The sequence below is a fragment of the Salmo trutta genome, chromosome 18 (genome assembly GCF_901001165.1).
Source record: "Salmo trutta chromosome 18, fSalTru1.1, whole genome shotgun sequence".
In the NCBI taxonomy this organism is placed as follows: Eukaryota; Metazoa; Chordata; class Actinopteri; order Salmoniformes; family Salmonidae; genus Salmo; species Salmo trutta.
This window is the reverse complement of record NC_042974.1, coordinates 27675508-27699910: the sequence shown is the minus strand read 5'-3', so window position 1 is coordinate 27699910 and position 24403 is coordinate 27675508. Positions and strand designations below refer to the sequence as shown.

Genomic DNA, 24403 nt, shown 5'->3' with positions numbered 1-24403 from the left:
TCATGTTTAACATTATTTTTGAATGACTACCTCATCTCTGTACCCCACACATACAATTAACTCTAAGGTCCCTCAGTCGAGCAGTGAATTTGAACCACAGATTGAACCACAAAGACTAGAGAGGTTTTCCAATCCCTCGCAAAGAAGGTCAGCTATTGGTAGATGGGAAAGAAAATCAGACATTGAGTATCCTTTTGAGCATGGTGAAGTTATTAATTATGCTTTGGATGGTGTATCAATAAACCCAGTTACTACAAAGATACAGGCGTCCTTCCTAACTCAGTTGCCAGAAAGGAAGGAAACCACTCATGGATTTCACCATGAGGCCAATGGTGAATTTAAAACAGTTTAATGGCTGTTGCAGGAGAAAACTGAGGATGGATCAACAACATTAACCTAAATGACAGAGTGAAAAGAAGGAAGTCTGTACAGAGTAAAAAATATTCCAAAACATGCATCCTGTTTGCAATAAGGCACTAAAGGAAAACTGCCAAAAAATGTGGCAAAGAAATTAGCTTTATGTCCTGAATACAAAGTGTTATGTTTGGGGGAAAACAACCCAACACTTCCTGACCATCACTCTTTATATTTTCAAGCATTGCGGTGACTGCATATTGTTATGGGTATGCTTGTCATCGGCAAAGAATATTTTTTTAGGATAAAAAATTATGGAATAGAGCTAAGCACAGGCAAAATCCTTGAGAAAAAAAAACAAAAAAAAACCTGTTTGCTTTCAAAAAGACATTGGAAGACAAATTCACCCCTCAGCATGACAATAACCTAAAACAAGGCAAATATACACTGAAGTTGCTTACCAAGATGACATTGAATGTTCCTGAGTGGCCTAGTTAAATTTGACTTAAAATCATCTTTAAAATATGGCAAGATTTGATGATCAACAACCAACTTGACAGAGCTTGAATATTTTTTTTCATAATAATATGCAAATATTGTACTATCTAGGTGTTCATGTTTATACTTCGTACTATTGTTTGTACAGATGAACGTGGTACCTTCAGGCGTTTGGAAATTGCTCCCAAGGATGAACCAGACTTGTGGAAGTGCACCATTTTTTTTTTGTACTATCTAGGTACTGTCTAGGTGTTCAAAGTTCTTTGAAACTTACCCAGAAAGACTCACAGTTGTAATCGCTGCCAAAGGTGATTCTAAAATGTATTGACTCAGGGGTGTGAATACTTATGTAAGAAATTTGAGTGAGAAAAACAGTTTCAACTTTTTCACTATGGGGTATCGTGTGTAGATTGAATCCATTTCAAATTCAGGCTGTAAGTAGGGCCATGCTTTATGGGCTTTTAAAAAAAGTTGCTTTTACCTTAATTTCCAGCATGATCCACTAGGTTTGCTGCAGGTAGAAGGTTCTAGGAAATGTTATTTTAATTGACTCCAGTCAACCAATCAAAGTCTGGTTGTGCATGTGTGTTTGGTGGGGGAAAAAAAATCGCCTAAGTCAGCGGCGGCGTACCTCTGTGACATTAATTGCCTCGCCTATTATTTGTCAGGGAATACTATTTGTAGTTCAGTGATTCTAAACCTCACTTTGCTCAAGCTGATCCTTTCCAACAGACTTGTAAGTTGTAGCTAAAAATGGGTCAGTTAGGGGCAGTTAAAAGGGGAGAGTCAATCAAACCAAATGCAATATACTTCCATGGTTGATTTCATTGACTCATGCTGGAAATACTGGTGAAAGCAAAGTGCCCAAAAAGAAGCATGGCCCTAATTATGAGGACATTCTTGTCCTGGAGGGTGGATTAGCAGGATACTACAAGAAATCATTGCACCTCTTCAGAACTCTAGCTAATTAACTTCAGATGGATTCTGAGCAAGACGCCAAAAAATTGTAATTCACAAATCTCATTCCAGACACAGTGCCAAAATCCGACGGTAATGAGTCAGAAATGTGGCTGCATAATAGAAGAGTCAAATGCTCCATTAACTAGATTCTGAGACAGACTTCAATTTTCTATGAAAATATTAGAGTACACAGTAAATGATATATGATAATTGAAGGGACTTAGATAGTAACTTAGACAGCCTATGTAAATTTGGAAGGCTTAGACATGTTTTACTGTAAGAACATTGTGAAGGGCAGTCCAATAACATAAACCCACGGGAATCATGTTAAGTATGCGGTACAGTATTTGCTATTCATTTTAAGGATAGTAATCCACAATAATTATTCTGTGGGCACCTCATACAGTTGAAGTCGGAAGTTTACATAAACCTTAGCCAAATACATTTAAACTCAGTTTTACACAATTCCTGACATTTAAGTCTAGTAAAAATTCCCTGTCTTAGGTCAGTTAGGGTCACCACTTTATTTTAAGAATGTGAAATGTCAGAATAATAGTAGAGAGAATTATTTATTTCTGCTTTTATTTCTTTCATCACATTCCCAGTTGGTCAGAAGTTTACAAACACTCAATTAGTATTTGGTAGCATTGCCTTTAAATTGTTTAACTTGGGTCAAACGTTGCGGGTAGCCTTCCACAAGCTTCCCACAATAACTTGGGTGAATTTTGGCCTATTCCTCCTGACAGAGCTGGTGTAACTGAGTCAGGTTTGTAGGCCTCCTTGCTCGCACACGCTTTTTCAGTTCTGCCCACAAATTTTCTATGGGATTGAGGTCAGGGCTTTGTGATGGTCACTCCAATACCTTGACTTTGTTGTCCTTGAGCCATTTTGCCACAACTTTGGAAGTATGCTAGAGGGTCATTGTCCATTTGGAAGACCCATTTGCGACCAAGCTTTAACTTCCTGACTGATGTCTTGAGATGTTGCTTCAATATATCCACATAATTCTCTCCTCATGATGCCATCTATTTTGTGAAGTGCACCAGCCCCTCCTACAGCAAAGCACCCCCACAACATGATGCTGCCACCCCCGTGCTTCACAGTTGGGATGGTGTTCTTCGGCTTGCAAGACTCCCCCCCCCCTTTTCCCCCCAAACATAATGATGGTCATTATGGCCAAACAGTTCTATTTTTGTTTCATCAGACCAGAGGACATTTCTCCAAAAAGTACGATCTTTGTCCCCATGTGCAGTTGCAAACCGTAGTTAGGCTTTTTTTAATGGCGGTTTTGGAGCTGTGGCTTCTTTCTTGCTGAGCGGAGCGGGACTCGTTTTACTGTGGATATAGATACTTTTATACCCGTTTTCTTCCAGCATCTTCACAAGGTCCTTTGCTGTTGTTCTGGGATTGATTTGCACTTTTCGCACCAAAGTACGTTCATCTCTAGGAGACAGAACATGTCTCCTTCCTGAGCGGTATGACGGCTGCGTGGTCCCATGGTGTTTATACTTGCGTACTATTGTTTGTACAGATGAACGTGGTACCTTCATGCGTTTGGAAATTGCTCCCAAGGATGAACCAGACTTGTGGAGGTCTACTATTTTTTTCTGAGGTCTTGGCTGATTTCTTTAGATTTTCCCATGATGTCAAGCAAAGAGGCACTGAGTTTGAAGGGTAGGCCTTGAAATACATCCACAGGTACACCTCCAATTGACTCAAATGATGTCAATTAGCCTATCAGAAGCTTCTAAAGCCATGACATAATTTTCTGGATTTTGCAAGCTGTTTAAAGGCACAGTCAACTTAGTGTATGTAAACTTCTGACCTACTGGAATTGTGATGCAGTGAATTATAAGTGAAAAAATCTGTCTGTAAACAATTGTTGGAAAAATTACTTGTGTCATGCACAAAGTAGATGTCCTAACCAACTTGCCAAAACTATAGTTTGTTAACAAGAAATTGTGGAGTGGTTGAAAAACGAGTTTTAATGACTCCAACCTACGTGTATGTAAACTTCCGACTTCAACTGTATATTATTACATTGCTGTGTATTTCAAAAGAACCCACGTTGAGAATCCAAGGAGCTAATTTTGTACTGAATAAGGGCCAAATGAAGGGGAGTTTTTTTGGCTCTCTAAAGTATTACAACATACCGTAATAAAGATCTTATTAACTCAAATTAAGAATGTGCTATAAAAAGGGTGTTCCCCTTGACTGCTCCAGTGACAACCACCAGAAACCATGGCAACACCAGAAACCAACAGTTTAGTGTTGACTCAATTCATTTTTCCTGCAAACATTTAGTATATAAATAACTAGTCTTTGAAGGTCACATAAACACAGGGATAGGGAAATTATATATCCACAAGACAGCCATCTGAGCCCACATACAGTGCATGTCTTCTCCTGCCTGGTCTGTCCAGAAGCCTCTTGAGCAGGGTAATGCCTGGGCTGTGCTACACCTGAATCAGAACAGTTGGCAGAGACAGCCAGACGCAGCGGATACCCAGTGGTCCAGACTGCCTCTCCCTTTTCCTCCCATTTCTCTTCTTCTCCCCTCTCCTCCCCTGTCTCCTTTCACCATATCATCTCCTTTCCCCTCTCTCCATTCTAGCCTCTCTGAATTCTCAACAGAGCCTCTTTCATGCTGAGGCAGCCTTTGAAAAGCCTGATATTTATCAGATGTCAAGAATAAAACGTTGCTCTCAGTGAACAGCTTCAAGGACCCAAGTGATCTTCGTCCTTCAGACAAAAACTTCTGAAATCCAGTGGTCTAAGGCACTGCATCGCAGTGTTAGCTGTGCCACTAGAGACTCTGGGTTTGAGCCCAGGCTCTGTCGCAGCCGGCCGCGACCTGGAGGCCCATGGGTGGCGCACAACTGGCCCAGCGTCGTCCGGGTTAGGGAGGGTTTTGCCGGCAGGGATATCCTTGTCTCATCACACACTAGCGACTCCTGTGGCGGGCCGGCGCAGTGCAAGCTGACCAGGTTGCTAGGTGTACGGTGTTTCCTCCGACACATTGGTGCGGCTGGCTTCCGGGTTGGATGCGTGCTGTGTTAAGAATCAGTGCGGCTTGGTTGTGTTGTGTTTCGGAGGACACATGGCTCTCGACCTTCACCTCTCCCAAGTCCATGCGGGAGTTGTAGCGATGAGACAAGACAGTAACTACTAACAATTGGATACCACGAAATTGGGGAGGAAAAAGGAGGTAAAAAAATATTATAATTTTTTTTTTTTTACTTCTGAAATCCATCTGGTCCATTTGTATTTGGCTCTAAATGCAATAATAGAAACATATAATACAAAACTTCAAACCATAGAGAAATACATTCATGTGTTTCATACATATAGCCATCCCTTAAAATGTTTACATTCTAATGTGTTATGATAAAAGACAGAGCCCCCGAGCCTTACCTCCAGCTCTTGGAACTCATCATCATCGTCAATGTCATAAGACAGGGTCTGGATCTTTGCATCCTCCACAGACAGTTCCAGGAACTTTCCATCCGCAAACATCAGCCCATCCTTGGAGGCAGCAGAGGAGCCGGATGCCAAGTCCTCTATGAAGGTGGTTTCACAACAATCCCCGACTCCTCCATCCCCCCAGGCCCGCAGCATGTTTTCAGAGTACAGGATCAGGTTGGGCCTGAAGCAGGGGTCCATGTCCTGGGGCAGAGCACTGGGGTTGAGCAGCTGTGGGGGTCCCCCTCCTCCGCCCACCCCCTGACCATTCTGCTCCTGCTGAGGGGACAGGTTGACCACCATGTGACCCTGGTACTGGGGGGCCGAGTACACCGACACCAGCCCTTCCTTAGTCTCTACCATCAAGCTGTGGGTGTTGATCAGACCGTTGTGCTTGCAGGAGGCCAGCCCTGCATTCCTTCCTCTCCCGATTGGACAAGACGTCCGCTGGGTGGGGGGCTCAGCCTCCACAGCCTGGCTGGAGCCTGACCCCGCTCCCTGTCCTGGTCCACTCTCCATCCTGGCTTAGAGAGCTGGATTGTTTGATCAAATCCCCTCCTCTTTAAAGGCCTCTCTCATAGGGGCCTTGGGTTGGGGAAGGCATGGGATGGCAGGCTGCACTCTCCTGTGGGAGGTCATATTAAAATTGTTTAGCAGATTAAAAGGTATTTTGTATTCAATTTGCCTTGTTGCTGTTTTCATCAAAAGCAGTATAAACCCAGACAAAGCTTTAAACCTTTACATACTTCCTCTATTTAGGTTACTGAATTGGTATTTCAAATGAGAAACAATTTTTGTAGTCTTGCACATGTAAATGTATTTTTAATTGTGTTGATTTATTTTGGTGACTCCAGCTCAGTCAGAAACATGGCCAGGTAGAGGGTTGAAGAAAAAGTGAAGAGGAGTGTTTTTTCAATTAACATCCACCATCTCTGTGAAGATTTAATGGCACAGCTGCTAGTTACAAAACATAAACCCTGCCAAGCATTAAATCCCAAGGTGTTCGTTGCTGCCTAAGGCACTTCTAACTCCCAACCTACATCACTTTGCCTTTTATCTGGTGGGGTATGTAACCAACAAATGCATTTTGTTGGCAAACACACACCTGCCCGCATGCACATACACAAAAACACACACATGCACAGCACACACGCCTCACCCTCGATCCCTCTCTCAGCCTGCAAGGTTTTGGTTCTCAAACATGCAAATGCAGTCCCTGCATATGCAGTAACGTTTCATGTCAGAGCCATTGATAATCTATCGGCATGCTTTACCTTGCCAAGGCCTGGAATGAAAAGGCCATTTTTGCTAGGTTCAGCAGTAAACTGTGTGTGCAGGATGAGAAACGGTCCACTGCAGGGGAGGCTCTAATGGACGTGACATCCTGGTCAGTTTGAGTGTATTGCCACAGACTGAGAACAGATTCCCGTGCAGAACCCTGTGACCAATTAAACGCCTCACTTAATGTGAGAGGTATTGGGACTCCCTTGGCTTACTTTCAATCCTTTATTTGTTTGCTTTTTGTCTTTTGCTGAAGAGTTCAATGACCTGCTTTGCATTCACGGCCTCAGGGAAAGTTAACCAACAGCTTTAAAGCATGTTCTTGCTTTAATTAGTTAATTAAAGGCTCCAGTGGAATTAAAATGGACTGCCACTGTTCCCTTTCTATCACCTTCAATACTCAAAGCTAATGTCAAAGCTAAAGCCTATTGGAGGGATAGTCTGTTCAACATTGCAATCTCTATTTACATTATGAGAATATCTAGCTGGTCACGTTTAGGCTCAATGGCAGTCACAACACAGTGCTATCTCTGAGCATATGACCATAATTGGCCCTCACAAGACCAAGCTTTTAAAGGCTTAGCTCAGCACGGAGCCCCTGAAACCATTGGAGTACATAACTAGCCTTGCAATACAGACAATAATGGGACAGTCATTCTCCTGAAAAGATACTAGATGGGCCACTTTGAAAGGGACTATAGCTCCCTGTTGACAAGTCAACGAATTGAGAATGTGAAATGAAGTGACAATTGGTCCCCCCCTTTGCAACACTAAAATACAATGGAAACAGTGAAAATCATGTTTCCATACAGTCCAATAACCTATTGACTTTTTTTTTTAAATACAGAAAAGTATATGTTTGGAAGCTATCAATCAGGCCAGATAATGTTTACGTTTTCAAATAATGAGTGTTAGGGTAGCCTACCAGTCGACAACTTAACTTTCCATGAAAGCAATATACAGTATCTGTTTGTAGGTTATGTGCTGCGGGCAACATAGCCGGGCTACGGGTTGGCCAATTTCCTTGAATTTTCTTAGTATACATCGTGCATGCAATGCTGGTTCAGTAAAATAACCTAGTCCATTTGAATGAATAAGAGTGTAAACTAATCCAAGTGTAGGACATGACACATGGTGAATGGAATAGTAGGCTAAAACATGGTCAGCACCGGATCAAAATAGCCGCACGAAGTCTCCTCCGGTGAATGGAGGAGCTATCCATGTTGCTGTCATTCAAGGTCTTTTGTTTACCTTGTTTGTAATGAGCACGGGACGGTAGTCAGGGACCAGACATCCATCACTCATCTTGAAACAAAATCAGTCTTATATGATATACAGTCCACGCGGAAATGCGGCAATATCGTTGACGTTATTGTGAAACATATGTATTCAAAAAAGCTAGTAGCCTACCCTTTCGGTAAATTCATCTGCATCGCCCCAAAAAACGAATCAATGAAAATACCAACTAGGCAAAAACTGGTTGCATCAACGATGTTTCCACGTCATTTCAACAACAACAAAAATACATCTGACGACGTTGAATCAACGTGGAAAACTGATTGTATTTGCAAAAAGTAATCAACATAAGGGAATTTCGTATTTTGTTTCACCCAACCTTTAACCTAAATCCAGTGACATAGTGAAATGTTTGTTGAATTCACGCTGAATTCACATTAGTTTACATCTCAACCTAATGTAAACCAAAACTAGACGTTTAAATGACGTATTTTCCCAGTGGCTAACTAACATTTATAGGCTTGCTTGTGTTCTTCGCAGTCTCCTCAATTCTTTAAAAACCAATGTCGTGAATAAAATGGACAAATGTAGGCTATACTTATATTTGAATTGTGAATAATTTACGAAGACAGTGTTATTTGGTTATGCGCTGGTGTCATCTTGGTGCAATCATTCATTGCTGTAACCTTCATGTTCGTGATCTGACTGGCAAGGCATTCACACACACTTACCTTCCAAGGTGAAAGGGCGTTCTGCGGCGAATAGGCTGGATCCCGTGGGAAACATAAGTGGACAGAGGGTTTATCAATCCGTCAGGGCTCGTTCCCTTTCTCTGGTAATTCTCTACAAGCTATCCCATATACATCTAGCCAGAACTCCGAGTCTCCACCTAATCTTCCCAAAAGTGTTAAACCCAAGCCTCAACAGTCCGATTTCCACCCTCCAAAAAGCAGAGCAAAAAACATCAGTCAATAACACTTTTCTTTTGTGTGCCTGCAATGGGGGTGTTGCAGTTGGCTTCTGCTCAGATTGGATGAATCCAGCGGGGAACATATGCAGCAGCACACAAGCAACACAAGCTACAGACCTACCACAAGAAGTGCATCTTACTTGTGAAGCAAAGGCAGCTGCACTGTGCTTTGTATGTGAAAGTGTTGAATTGAAGCCTTTCAGACCTTACCTAGGCTATACAGTCTAGTGTTGGATGAAGGTCCCAAGCAAATGGGACAGTTTATCCCATGGTCCTAAAGATTACGGGGTCTTTCAACTCGTTTTCATACTTTTTCATGCTGAAATACAGGTATTTTGAAGAGGAATACAATATCAATGAACCATCAATATCAATGAACCATGGTTTAGTAACCCATCTGCTACTATTATATTAGGTAAATCCTATACCTCATTTTATATTGACTCACAAATATGACAATGTAATGTTGTGATTGTTGAAGGAGGCATTATTGACCTCAGTTTCTTGCTTGCTGTTGCTTGTCATATAAAATAATCGGATGCTGCCCCCAGGTGTATTTGTGCTTGAACAACAAGAGGTGCTACTTTAAATCTTACTGAATTTCTTGTTGAACAGAAATTCAATTCAAAGAATGAATCATTTTTGCATATATTTGCATATAGTCTTTTGACATCTAAAAGACAATATATTTCAGCACTAGACAGCTCCAATTTACAGATAAAATAGATTATGAACTAAGCTAAGCAAAAAAAATTAAAAATCATCATGAGTGATTATGAAATTGTGTAAACATCCTGATTGAAGTGTGACCAATCAGCTTGAAATATCAGCTTGCTTGATTTTGCTGATTTATTCTAATCAAATGCTTTCCTTCAAGATCTACATGCATGCATGAGCTAGTTGTAATGTATTAATGTTTTCCAAATGTTGTTGTGTTAGAACCTGAATTTAAAATGGATTGATTACATTTAGTTTTTTTTGTCATTTGTCACTGGCCTACACACAATACCCCATAATGTCAAAGTGGAATGATATTGTTATGGTGACTCTATATAAAAAATGTCTTAACAAGTCTCATAAGTTGCATGGACTCCCTCTGTGTGCAATAATAGTGTTTAACATGATTTTTTAATGACTACCTCATCTCTGTACCCCACACATACAATTATCTGTAAGGTCCCTCAGTCGAGCAGTGAATTTCAAACACAGATTTAACCATAAAGAACAAGGAGTTTTTCCAATGCCTCACAAAGAAGGGCATCTGTTGGTAGATATATCATTTGAGCATGGTGAAGTTATAAATTACACTTTGGATGGTGTATCAATACCAAGATACAGGCGTCCTTCCAAACTCAGTTGCCGGAGAGGAAGGAAACTGCTCAGGGATTTCACCATGAGGCCAATGGTGAGTTTAAAACAGTTACAGAGTGTAATGATTGTGATAGGAGAAAACTGAGGATGGATAAAAAACATTGTAATTACTCCACAATACTAACCTTATTGACAAAGTGAAAAGAAGGAAGTATGTACAGAATACAAATATTCCAAAACATGCATCCTGTTTGCAACAAGGCACTAAAGTAATACTGCAAAAAATGTGGCAAAGCAATTACCTTTTTGTCCTGAATACAAAGTATTATGTTTGGAGCAAATCCAATACAACACATTACTGAGTACCACTCTCCATATTTTCAAGCATAGTGGTGGCTGCATCATGCTATGGGTATGCTTGTCATCGGTAAGGACTGGGGAGGATAAAAAAATTAATGGAATGGAGCTAAGCACAGGTAAAATCCTGGAGGAAAATCTGGTTCGGTCTGCTTTCCACCAGACACTGGGAAATGAATTCACCTTTCAGCAGGACAATAACCTAAAACACAAGGCCAAATCTACACTGAAGTTGCTTACCAAGAAGAAGGTGAATGTTCCTGAGTGGCCGAGTTACAATTTTGCCTTAAATCTACTTTAAAATCTATGGCAAGACCTGAAAATTGTTGTCTACCAATGATCAACAACCAATTTGACAGAGCTTGAAGAATTTTGAAAAGAATAATGGGCAAATGTTGCACAATCCAGGTGTGGAAAGCTCTTAGAGACTTACCCTGAGACTCACAGCTGTAATCGCTGCCAATGGTGCTTCTACAACGTATTGACACAGGGGTGTGAATACTTACGTAAATTCGATATTTCTATATTTCATTTTCAATAAATTAGCAAACTTTCTAAAAACATGTTTTCACTGCCATTATGTAGTATTTTGTGTAGATGGATGAGAAAACAAATATATTTAATAGATTTTGAATTCAGGCTGTAACACAACAAAATGTGGAATAAGTCAAGGGGTGTGAATACTTTCTGAAGGCACTGTACAGTACATGCATAGGTCACCACCTACTACATGTACTTCTTTCCATTGAGCTATGCCCTAACCCAAATCCCCTTTAGAGTATGTCTGGATGATTCTCCATATTCTGACATGACAAAAAGGTCTTAGTCCCACCAGAAAGTGATCATCACTCTTATTTGTACTAAATAACAATTGTTATTGTTGCTAGTGAATTTATTGTAGAGGTTGTGTACACCCATAAAGGGCAGCAAGCGCTAGGGAAGCTATGTACGTCACCATTAACTGATTAACTAACACCATTAACTGGGATGCATCAAGCTGCAGATTGTGTGCATTGAAGGCATGTGTGTGTGTCTCAGATGTGTTTATATTTTTGTGAACAATTGTTTTTATTGGGTCACATCAGAGGATGGTTGCCAAGATGTCGCTGACAGACACGGTTGCACTGTTTCGAGTTCCTACCCAACATTGCAGGATTTAGTTTTTTTTGTGTTACTTTTTACATCATTTGCTCAGAACGTTTCTAGTATTATTACCTACAGCCGAAAATAACTTTGGGATATTAGATCGGTGTTCACTCACCAGAAATTCAACTAGAAATTCGACTTCCCTGGCCTGGATCCTTTGTTTGAACTTCCAGAGGCTGCCCCAAAACTTTGACAAAGGAGAAGAGGGAGGAGAAGTGGGGTTCTAGTCATACTCAGGCGGCGAACAAACCGTCCACCACTTCCGAGTATATTACTCACTAACATTCAGTCCCTGGGCAATAAGTAGACGAGGTCAAGGCGAGGATCTCCTTCCAGAGAGACATAAAGGACTGTAACAAACTCTGTGTTACGGAATCATGGCTCTCTCTGTGAAACTCTCTGTGAAACACAGAGGTGGAGGGGTGTTTGTAATGCTTAACAACTCATGATGTGATTGTGGAAACGTACAGGAAGTCCTTGTTCTCCTGATCTGGAATACCTCACCATCAAATGCTGACCGCATTACCACTGGCGTGTATATCCCCCCCCAAGCCGACACCACAATGGCTCTCAAGGAACTACACTGCACTTTGTGCAAACTGGAAACCGCATATCCTGAAGCAGCATTTATTGTAGCTGGGGAATTCCATTTAAAAAACTCCTGAAACGCTCCTGAAATTCTATCAACACATCTCCTGTGCTACACGCAGAGAGAACACGCTTGAAAAAATACCTTCCAGGACAGACTACATGGCCCGCCCTCCCTACATGGCCCGCCCTCCCAAATCAGCAAAACTGAAATCGCGAACTACCGCATTTAACCATGGCAAGGTGACTGTGAACATGGACGTGTACAAAAAGACCAGCTATGACCTCCGTAAGGCAATCAAAGAAGCAAAACAACAGTACAGGAACCAAGTGGAGTCGCAATTCAACGGCTCAAACACGAGACGCATGTGGCGGGGCTCCAGACAATCACAGATTATAAAGCCAGCCACGTCGCGGACACAGACACCTCACTCCCGGACAGGCTAAACATGTTCTTTGCCCGCTTTGAGGAAAACAACACAGAGCCGTTGACCTGGGCCCCCAGCACTCATGAGGACTGCGTGCTCCTGATCTTCGAGGCCGACTTGAGTAAGACCTTTAAGTGTGTTAAACCTCACAAGGCTGCCGGCCCAGATGGCATCCCAAGCCGCGTCCTCAGAGCATGTGCAGACCAGCTGGTTAGAGTGTTTACAAACAAATTCAATCTCTCCCTATCCCAATCCATTGTCCCCACTTGCTTCAAAATGTCCACCATTGTTCATGTACCCAAGAAAGCGAACATAACTGAACTAAATGACTATCACTGTGTAGCACTCACTTCTGTCATCATTAAGTGCTTTGAGAGGCTAGTTAAGGCTCATTTCACTTACAATTTACCCGACACCCTAGACCAGCTTTGTTACGTTATAGCCTTATTCTAAAATTGATTAAATATTTTTTTCCCTTATCAATCTACACACAATACCCCATAATGACAAAGCAAAAACAGGTTTAGACATTTTTGCCAATGCATCAAAAATAAAAAACAAAAATACCTTATTTACATAAGTATTCAGACTTTTTCCTCAGTATTTTGTTGAAGCACCTTTGGCATGACTATTCTAGTCATGGCTCATCCTATATAACTACTGCTATACATACCTTTTCTATTCACATACTGTCCATATTGTCTGTACACACCATTCACATACATATATATACTGCATTAGTTTCCAGACTCTAGTCCAGAAGCTAATTTCCTGCAATTCTATTCATTTTGCTGTTTGTACTGTGTATTTAAATTATGTATTCTCAACAGCTCATTCTAATTTTTCTACTACTGTACATTGCATTTTAGTTACAGTTTCTTGTGAAAGTATTCACCCCTTGGCATTTTTCCTATTTTGTTAAAATTGATATTTTGGGGGTTTCTATCATTTGATTTACACAACATGCCTACCACTTTGAAGATGCTAAATATTTTTTATTGTGAAACAAACAAGAAATAAGACAAACTGAAAACTTGAGCGTGCATAACTATTTACCCCCCAAAGTCAATACTTTGTAGAGCCACCTTTTGCAGCAATTACAGCTGCAAGTCTCTTGGACTTGGTACATCTAGCCATTGGGATTTTTGCCCATTCTTCAAGGCAAAACTGCTCAAGCTCCTTTAAGTTGGATGGGTTCTGCTGGTGTACAGCAATCTTTAAGTCATACCACAGGTTCTCAATTGGATTGAGGTCTGGGATTTGACTAGGCCATTCCAAGACATTCAAATGTTTCCCCTTAACCCACTCGAGTGTTGCTTTAGCAGTATGCTTAGGGTCATTGTCCTGCTGGAAGGTGAACCTCCATTCAAGTCTCAAATCTCTGGAAGACTGAAGCAGGTTTGCCTCAAGAATTTCCCTGTATTTAGCGCCACCCATCATTCCATCAATTCTGACCCGTTTCCCAGTCCCTGCCGATGAAAAACATCCCCACAGCATGATGCTGCCACCACCATGCTACATTGTGGGGATGGTGTTCTCGGGATGTTGAGAGGTGTTGGATTTACACCAGACATAGCGTTTTCCTTGATGGCCAAAAAGCTACATTTTAGTCTCATCTGACCAGAGTACCTTCTCCCATATGTTTGGGGAGTCTCCCACATGCCTTTTGGCGAACACCAAACGTGTTTGCTTATTTTTTTCTTTAAGCAATGGCTTTTTTCAAGCCACCCTTCTGTAAAGCCCAGCTCTGTGGAGTGTACAGCTCCTATGGACAGATAATCCAATCTCCGCTGTGGAGCTTTGCAGCTTCTTCAATGGTGCTCTGTGGGATGCTCAATGTTTCAGATATTTTTTTTATAACCCTACCCTGATCTGTACTCCTCCACAACTTTGTCCCTGACCTGTTTGGAGAGCTCCTTGGTCTTCATGGTGCCGCTTACTTGGTGGTGCCCCTTGCTTTGTGGTGTTGGAGACTCTGGGGCCTTTCAGAACAGGCGTATATATACACTGGGATCATGTGACAGATCATGTGACACTTAGAGTTCACACAGGTGGACTTTATTTAACAAATTGTGTGACTACTGAAGGTAATTGGTTGCACCAGATCTTATTTAGGGGCTTCATAGAAAGGGGGTGAATACATATGCACGCATCACTTTTCAGTTTTTTATTTTTTCAAAATTTTTGAAACATGTTATTTTGAAACATGTCACCCTGAGTGACATCAGCGGAGTCAGAGGTATGGCCATTGAGGCAAATGTAGTTTGTCTGGGCAGTTACCATATGGTGTGTTGCACTGGTTTTCCTATTTCAGACAGTCAAACCTATATTGATCAGGCCACACCCACCAAACGGGAGCAAGCGTAAATGCTGTTGAAGAAAGGGGAAACATGTTTTGTACAAACCGTGACGCATCGTAGCAAAAGATTAAGCCAACTGATGCGGCATTCACGTCATGTCGGGAACTCGTAAATACGTCCTTCCCACTGGAAAAAATACATGTGAACGTCCCTTCAACTCGTAATTACGACTTGGAAACTCAGGTATGATATCTAGTTCCGATGTTTCCCACATGCTGTACTCTGATGTCATGCAACACTGAAAATGGCAACAAACTTGACCGCGATTTCGGATGTCAATGGTGAGAATGGTTCTTGAGTTCCTTCCTTGCTCCGAACACGTGAATGCTCCAAGTCGTTCCTCCGATCACTCCGACATGAAGTGAATGCAGAAGCAACACACCCTTGAAACTGGGTTAAGTGGGCGGGGCTACATAAGGTGAAAGTTACCAGGAAGTGACTGCACCTCAACCCTGTAGCTTTTGAATTTTGACTTTGTGTTTGGTCTTCAATGGGGAAAAATGTAGTGCAATGGTATTCAAGTGCAAAAACATCATAAAAGGCATCTGGCAGAAGTAAATTAATTCAAACACACAAATATACACTCATGGACAGTTTATTAGGTACACCCATCTAGTACCTAATCTAGTACCCTTTGCCTCCAGAGCAGACTGAATTCGTCAGGTGCATGGATTCTACAAGGTGTCGGAAACGTTTCACAGACGATGTTGGTCCATGCTAAATCGATGGCATTACGCAGTTGCTGCAGATTGGATGGCGGTACGTTCATGTTGCAAACAGCCAAATCCATCTCATCCCAAAGATGCTCTAGTGGGTTTGGTCAGCAACAATGTTCAGATAAGCTGTGGTGTTAAATTGTTGCTCACTTGGTGTCAAGGGACCTAACGTGTGCCAGGAAAACATTCCCCACACCAGTACACCACCAGCCTGTACCTTTGACACCAGGCAGGATGGGTCCATGGACTCATGCTGCTTAAGCCAAATCCTGACTCTGCCATCAAATCAAATACAACAAGTGTAGATGAATACAACAAGTGTAGACTTTACCATGAAATGCTTATTTACAAGCCCTTAACCAACAGCGCAGTTCAAGAAGAGTTAAGAAAATATTTACCAAGTAGACTAAAATAAAAAGTAATAATAAAATAAAAAGTTACACAATAAGAATAACGAGGCTATACACAGAGGGCACCGGTACCGAGTCAGTGTGTGGAGGTACAGGTAGTTCAGGTAATCTGTACATGTAGGTTGGGGCGAAGTGACTATGCATTGATAACAAACAAACAGAGAGTAGCAGCAGCGTACAAAAGGGGGGGAGGGGGTCAAAGTAAATTGTCCAGTGGCGATTTTATTAATTGTTCAGCAGTCTTATGGCTTGGGGGTAGAAGCTGTTGAGGAGCCTTTTGGTCCTAGACTTGGTGCTCCTGTACTGCTTGCTGTGCGGTAGCAGAGAAAACAGTCTATGACTTGGGTGACTGGAGTCTCTGACAATTTTATGGGCTTTCCTCTGACACCGCCTATTATATATGTCCTGGATGGCAGGAAGCTTGGCCCCAGTGATGTACTGGGCCGTTCGCACTACCCTCTGTAGCGCCTTACGGTCAGATGCCGAGCAGTTGCTATACCAGGCGGTGATGCAACCTGTCAGGATGCTCTCGATTGTGCAGCTGTAGACGCAACAGGACTGGGATTCGATGGACCAGGCAATGTTTTTCCACTCCTCAATTGTCCAGTGTTGGTGATCGCGTGCCCACTGGAGCTGCTTCTTGTTTTTAGCTGATAGGAGGGGAACCCGGTGTGTACGTCTGCTGCAATAGCCTATCCGTGACAAGGATCGACGAGTTGTGCTTTCTGAGATGTCGTTCTGCACACCACTATTGTACTGCTCTGTTATTTGTCTGTTTGTTGCCCACCTGTTAGCTTGCACAATTCTTAACATTCTCTTTCGACCTCTCTCATCAATCAGCTGTTTTAGCCCACAGGACTGCAGCTGCCTGGATGTTTTTTGTTTGTTGCGCCATTCTCCCAGGAGGGCGGCCGTTTTGGAGATACTGTATCCGGCGCGCCTGGCACCGACAATCATGCCACACTCAAAGTTGCTTAGGCGGATTGTTATGGCTGAATTAACAGCAGAAAAAAAAAATATTTTGCCCATTCTAACGTTCGATTTAACAGTAACTGAATGCCTCAATGCCTTTCTGCCTGCTTTATAAAGCCACATAACTCACTGTCTGTAGGAGCGATCCCTTTTCGGGAATGGGTTGGTGTACATAATAAACTGTCCGGTGAGTGTATTGTTATGTATCTTAAATGATAGTACTGTCACAAATGTTATGATATAATCGTGAAGCCTATTTCAAAACATTAGGGGGTGGTGGCAATACACCTTCTGCGATGGGTCCGCCATAACACCCACAGAGAAGAATAATAAAACATTAGGGGTGAGAGGTTATAAGGACAAGTCTGGTGCCCAAAATGTATGACTTATGTGCAGCGAGATGGATGCCGCTTTCAAGACAACTTGGAACTCTGAAACTCGCGTAGTTTCCCCACTGGGAAAATATCAGAATCGAACACAGCCATAGAATCGGTTTAGTCAGTTGTCTAATGAGCCCTTTCCAGCTAGCTAGTTTATGCTTGTGGCTAGAAACGTCAACCAGAATTTCAAACTTGTCTGCCGAAGTTGGGACTTAAAAAAAAGAAATGTAGATGTAATGCCGTAGATTTACATTTTCGGTGAAAATCAATACAATAAAAGTGCTTTAGCTGTCACCATGGCCTGATATTGCCTACACTATTCTAAATTCTTCCTTCTCCTTAATGCAGGATAACAAGTATTCGGCAAGCGGGACACACTGCATGCTGTTGCGTTACTATGGAACGTCGTTTAGGCCATACTATGGACATGTAAATTGGATGCAACCCGGATATAGACAGTCCATGAATCGGAGTATGAGAATCTGAAAAGATTACGATGAAAACAACGGTCGGACATCTTGGACGCAGTCTCAAGTTCTTTGTTAGCAAGTTGGAAACGGCAGTTTCCGACATGACGTGAACAATGTAATATTCTATGAAAGAAACTGCCTGTTCCGCTTTAATTTCGTAGCATTCCACCTAATGTGGGGGAGGCTATACGGACACGCCTCGTGCCCAAATTCGCAGCTGAAAGTTGATTTGAGACAAATGGATTTGGTTTAGTCAGTTGTTCTGACGAGCACTTCCCAGCTCGCTAGTGTATGCTGGCTAGCTGACAACAACAGCAGCATTGCGCAAGTTAAAAATTGTAAAAGAAAGTGATGTTTATTTCAATTGTAATTATATTTAGAGTAGGATAACAGCCTACACGATATAGCACGAGCAGCGACGAATTCATCATGTAAACCAAAAACATGACAGACATTGGATGAAATTAAAACGTTTTTTCGGTTGCAGTGACTTAGACCGCTGCGCAACTCGGGAGGCTGGCTATATCAATATTTGCGCATAAATTCGTTTCCACCACCAGTTCTCGCATAATTAATTTTACTGACACACAAAGATTCCACCATGTTGAAAGAACAAATGATCTGTTGGAATTTATACAATTGTACGGAAAATAGGCTACATGTCATGATTTAAAAAAAAAATAATAAGCTATGACTACTATCATACTGGCATAAAAACTGGATGGAATGGAAACGCGATTAGTGACTGTAAAAAGAACTGCAGAAGAGTTTTGAAATCTTCCACACCCCATTTGAATCAGCTTTTGTTTTGTTAGAGAAAAACATAAAACAATAAGTAGCATCTATAAAATGTTTTGATCCCTTTACACTTATTTAGCGATAGACCCCTGTAAATGTAATTTGCCTAATGAAGCGCGAGTGATGGAGAAGGACCATATCGTTTCAAGCAAGTGCATTTCCAACCACGTACACTCTCCTCGATTAACTTCGACCTTTTTTCAAAAGAGGCGAGAGATGATGCAGGAGGTTAGCAAATCGAATTGATAAAAGGCCGATGACCAGAACCCTGGTCCCTTGTTTACTAAGCGGAAGACTTGGATTCCGACCAATAGCAAGTTATATGGCCTATACAAAAAACGTACGTTAATTTGACTCGTAGGTACCGAGTTTTCGACATGACTTGAACGTGGTGAAATTCCTACCTGTCACGTGCGCACCCCGTATCAAACGCTGGCTAAAAACTAGTTCCAGGCTGGGAAACGACATTTTACAACGGAGAAGAACACTCCATCGACAGAGGAGCGGGAAAACAGTGAAAAAGGGGAAACCCGGTAACACTGGAGGTAAGAGGTATCCCTTGTTATTATAGTGTTATTAGGCCGCACTATTCCAACTATCCGTAACCCGCTAGCTAGCTACTGAGCGATGCTGCCAAGCTAGCTAGTTGAGGCAGGCTTGCCTTGTCAAAACGGGCCCCTGCTGATAACGAGGCAGTCTGTAGGTAAACTGGTGTGTTGGAGTTAATCAGCGACATTGGCAGCCACACCTGTTCGCCGTAAATATGAGAAATATGATGATAACGTTAGTGTTTAAAAAGTAGAGCTGACTAACCCCCCAGCTGATGCAATCAGATGTTTCAAGTTCAAAGTTAGCTAACGTTACCAAGCTAACGTTAGTTAGCGTTTTCTAGCTAACTGCAGCAAGCCAGCGTTCACCATGTATGCAATGCGCTAACGACCGTCGTTAGCATTTGCAACTGCTAGCGAACTAGCTACCTAACTGTTACTCAATCTCTTATGCAAATGATTTAAACGATGTTCGTAACTAGCTAACGTTATTTAGTTAACTTAGTTGGTTTAACTAACAAAATACTTTACTGTCTACATGTTACTCGATATTATTGTTCAACACGACTAGCTGAGCTGGCTAGTATAACCTGTTAGCTGGCTTTTTAGTGTGGCGTCATTTCGCTAATTATCTTTGCCTTGAAAAAGGGATGTTCAAATAACTCAAAGTGAAAATGAAAGTTTCCAGAAATGTCTAGTTGTCCTTTTCACCAATGGATTTAACATGTCTATCCTTCCCAAGAAGGGTAAATCTTAAATGCAGCTAAGCCTTCAACAACTAAGCCTTCATTGGCTGAGTACAGTATTTGCCCATCCAGTATCTCACTCTGATTTGCATAGTCTTAGTTGCTGACTCAAAATTACTTTACAGGTGCAAAACTAACGTACAGCTGACGTTTTTTTTATATGCAGATATCAAAATATATTGATATTAAGCATTCCTTTATATTTTCCTTACAGCAATCATGGTAGGTGAACGCCGCAATGGGAACCTACTTGTCCAGCTGGGCACGAAGCTGCAGGCCTATCCAGAGGAGTTGATCCGGCAGCGGCGGACTCACGATGGCCAGACAGAGTACTTGATCCGCTGGTGCCTGCTGGCCATAGACGACGGTAGTGGCTCAGGTGGAGGGAGCAATGAGGCAGGAGGAGGTGGGGGAAGCAGTTCAGGGGTGGGTGGCTCCAGCGGCTCAACCTCAGGCGAGAGCAAGACCGAGAACATACTGATGTGGATGTCAACGGAGGATGTCTACGCCAACTGCCCCACGCTACTGGGCAAGCGCAAGGCAGACACCCAGCGGCCCCTCCAGGAGGAGGAGAGGCCCAGTGGAGAGTTCCCTGCTGATGTCACCTTTGACGAGGTGGAGCTTTCAGACATGAAGGACGATGTCAAGAACTTGGTCACGAGGGCCCGCAAGCAGATGGCCAAGAAGAGCGACTTTGCCATCAGCATCACACACACCATCCACGTGCTTAGTGCCTACGCCAGCATCGGCTCACTGGTGGGCGTCTTCAAGGAGACGGGTGCCCTGGACCTGCTCATGGAGCTGCTCTGCAACAAAGAGCGACAAACCCGCCGAAGTGCTGGGAAGATGCTCCGGGCTCTGGCCTCTCATGATGCAGGTATGGGGTTTTGATAGTTTCATTCTTAGACTGTCCCAGTGTCAGCCATGTAGGAAATGAGAGTAGAGAGACTGAGGCTGTGGTAAGTGGATTTAACACATTTCCTACTTATCACCTTTTCAAGATCACTGACTGGACAGAAAAATCAGGCATACTGGTAGGCTAGGGAGGGTTTCTGCCCTGTTGCTTTAACCTAGACTGCCCTATGCTAGGGCCCTATAAAATCTGTAATTCAACCAATATTAAAACACTTATTGAACTTAGTAGGAAATCAACTAAATGTATTGAATTTATTAGATCATTCATTAATTTGCCCAAGTTAATCTTAAGACATGAACAAAATGCAACTTTCTGAAACTGCACAGGAATGTGTGTTGCGTGCGTCTACACTATGTAGCCGTTACCGATGTTGCTAATGAGCACCTTCTGGTAAAGATGGCGGCTTTCTCAAAAAATGTCTCAATTAAATGTTAACTGTACATAACAAAAATATATAAACCCAACATGAAAAGTCTTGGTCCCATCTTTCATGAGCTGAAATAAAAGATCCCTGAAATTTTCCAGATGCACAAAAAGCTTCTCAAATTTTGTGCACCAATTTGTTTACATCTCTGTTAGTGAGCGTTTATCCTTTGCCAAGATAATCCATTCACCTGACAGGTGTGGCATATCAAGAAGCTGATTAAACGGCATTGTCATTACACAATGCACCTTGTGCTTGGGACAAAAAGCTACTCTAAAATGTGCAGTTTTGTCGCACAACACAATGCCACAGACGTCTCAAGTCGGAGTGTGCAATTCGCGTGCTAACTGCAGGAATGTCCACCAGAGCTGTTGCCAGAGAATGTAATGTTTCTACCATAAGCTGCCTCAACATCATTTTAGAGAATTTGGCAGTACATCCAACAGGCCTCACAACCGCAGACCATGTGTATGGCGTTGGGTGCTTGAGAGGTTTGCTGATGTCAATGTTGTGAGCAGTGCCCCATGCTGGGGGTATAGGCATGCATAAGCTATGGACAACAAACTATTGCATTTTATTGGTAGCAATTTGAGGCCCATTGTCATCCCATTCATCTGCTGCGATCACCTCATGTTTCAGCATGATAATGCACAGCCCCTTGTCGCAAGGCTCTGTACACAATTCCTGGAAGCTGAAAATGTCCCAGTTCTTTCATGGCCTGCATACTCACCAGACATGTCCATTGAGCATGTTTGGGATGCTCTAGATCAACATGTACCACCGCATGTTCCAGTTCCTGCCAATATCCAGCAACTTTGCAATGCCATTAACGAGTGGGCACTCTCCTAAAAAATAACTTTTATAGTTAGGTAAATACTGTGACTTAAATATATTTAGTTGAAAACAACCCACGTCCTCTGCTACTAATCGACGACTCAGATTCAATATTCAGGTGTCAAGTTAATGCAGGACTGCCTTCATGCAGAAAGGAAAGATAAAACACAAACGATCTTACTGCATTTTTGTAAACGCAGATCTAAAAGTCTGCTTATTGTAAATTCTGCTCGGCTTCAGTCAGGGTTCGCGCCAAATCATGAAAGTAGTACTAATTTTGTTCTTCAGTTGCAGTTCTCCACTTGGATCAAATATATTTGTGCTCTTCATTGGATCTCCATACAGCACTCTTGACTGTATAGGCTACTTTTCTACAGTACATTCCTCCGGTGTAGTTTTTCCTCTGGTAGAAGTTAAAATTAAATTCAAACTAAATATTAGGAAATGTAGCTTGTGAAGTTTTTTCTAATGATAACCATTAGAAATATGATGGCCAAGCATTGTTTTACCAAAAAATACCTTGCTTTTTCATTGTAAGCTAATTTACATGTGTGGCTGCTAGCCAAACAGCGTTTCACTTCTGCTGTCATCTGATGAAAACGATTTTCTGACGAATGTGTTACACTGGAGTTGCATGCCCCGCATTACTCTATTGAAGCCAAAAAACACTGTCATTCAATATGAAATGCCGGTGAAATGGTTTAAAACAGATTTTGATGGTCTGCTTTTTGAAAATCCATGTTTCTCAAAGCTGTGACCCCTGGTATTTGTGGAATGGAGACTGATTAGTTGCCTTAACTTCTGAGAATACAAACACTTGCATCTTTCATAGAGGGTGGGCACTTATAGTAGGACTGTCCCCCTCAAAAAATATGATAGTTTTTTTTTTGACCGATGGTCAATGTTATAACCTATTTCTCCATATATAGACACCTTATGTTTTAATAAAATCAACTATATGTAGGCTACTGAGCTTGTCTGATGCGTTTAAGCACTATGATTAAAAATGAAGACACACAAATTACTTGAGGGAGCCTGAGATCAATATTGCCTAACCAGAAGAAAAAACCTGTTCCTGCCCCCCCCCCCCCCACACTAGAGGTCAACCGATTAGGATTTTTCAACACCGATACCGATTATTGGAGGGCCAAAAAAAGCCTATACCGAATAATCAGCCACATTTTTATTTTTTTAAAAAAAAATTTTTTTAAATGTACATTTTATTTTTTATTTTTTTTAAATGTATTTTATTTATTTGTAATAATGACAATTACAACAATACTGAATTAACACTTATTTTAACTTAATATAATACATCAATAAAATCAATTCGGCCTCAAATAAATAATGAAACATGTTCAATTTGGTTTAAATAATGCAAAAACACAGTTTTGGAGAAGAAAGTAAAAGTGCATTATGTACCATGTATGAAAGCTAATGTTCCTTGCTCAGAACATGAGAACATATGAAAGCTGGTGGTTCCTTTTAACATGAATGAGTCTTCAATATTCCCAGGTAAGAAGTTTGAGGTTGTAGTTATTATAGGACTATTTCTCTCTCTACGATTTGTATTTTATATACCTTTGACTATTGGATGTTCTTATAGGCACTTTAGTATTGCCAGTAACAGTATAGCTTCCGTCCCTCTCCTTGCTCCTACCTGGGCTCGAACCAGGAACACATCGACAACAGCCACCCTCGAAGCAGCGTTACCCATGCAGAGCAAGGGAAACAACTGCTCCAAGTCTCAGAGCGAGTGATGTTTGAAACGCTATTAGCGCACACCTGGCTAACTAGCTAGCCATTTCATATCGGTTATACCAGCCTCATCTTGGGAGTTGATAGGCTTGAAGTCATAAACAGCTCAATGCATTGCGAAGGGCTTCTGGCAAAACGCACGAAAGTGCTATTTTGAATGAATGCTTACGAGCATGCTGCTGCCTACCATCGCTCAGTCAGACTGCTCTATCAAACCATAGACTTAATTATAACATAATAACACACAGAAACACGAGCCTTAGGTCATTAATATGGTCAAATCCGGAAACTATCACCTTTATTCTTTCAGTGAAATACGGAACCGTTCCGTATTTTACCTAACGGGTGGCATTCATAAGTCTAAATGTTCCTGTTACATTGCACAACCTTCAATGTTATATCATAATTACGTAAAATTCTGGCAAATTAGTTCGCAACGAGCCATGCGGCCCAAACTGTTGCATAAACCTTGACTCTGCA

General features: G+C 41.8%; 2 protein-coding genes across 5 annotated transcripts in view; one reads left to right on the top strand and one right to left on the bottom strand.

Moving 5' to 3' along the window:
• Positions 1-9022, bottom strand: part of LOC115153109 (synapse differentiation-inducing gene protein 1) — a 31246-nt gene extending 22224 nt beyond the window's left edge. Inside the window, exons 1-2 of one of the 2 annotated variants that reach the window (XM_029698174.1) lie at positions 8523-9022; positions 5227-5899 (exon numbers count right to left, since the gene is read on the bottom strand). In XM_029698174.1, coding sequence (XP_029554034.1) covers positions 5227-5793 — 567 coding nt within the window. In that variant the 5' untranslated portion in view covers positions 5794-5899; positions 8523-9022. Of the gene's footprint in view, positions 1-5226; positions 5900-7806; positions 7844-8522 lie in introns of those variants that run through there. The other variant, XM_029698175.1, reaches the window with a different exon arrangement.
• A 10065-nt stretch (positions 9023-19087) lies between these two features.
• LOC115153108 (cullin-9) overlaps positions 19088-24403 on the top strand; it is a 35651-nt gene continuing 30335 nt past the window's right edge. For all 3 annotated transcript variants that reach the window (XM_029698173.1, XM_029698172.1, XM_029698171.1), the window contains exons 1-2: positions 19088-19242; positions 20206-20868. In XM_029698173.1, the coding sequence (XP_029554033.1) occupies positions 20211-20868 (658 nt within the window). In that variant the 5' untranslated portion in view covers positions 19088-19242; positions 20206-20210. The remainder of the gene's footprint in view (positions 19243-20205; positions 20869-24403) is intronic.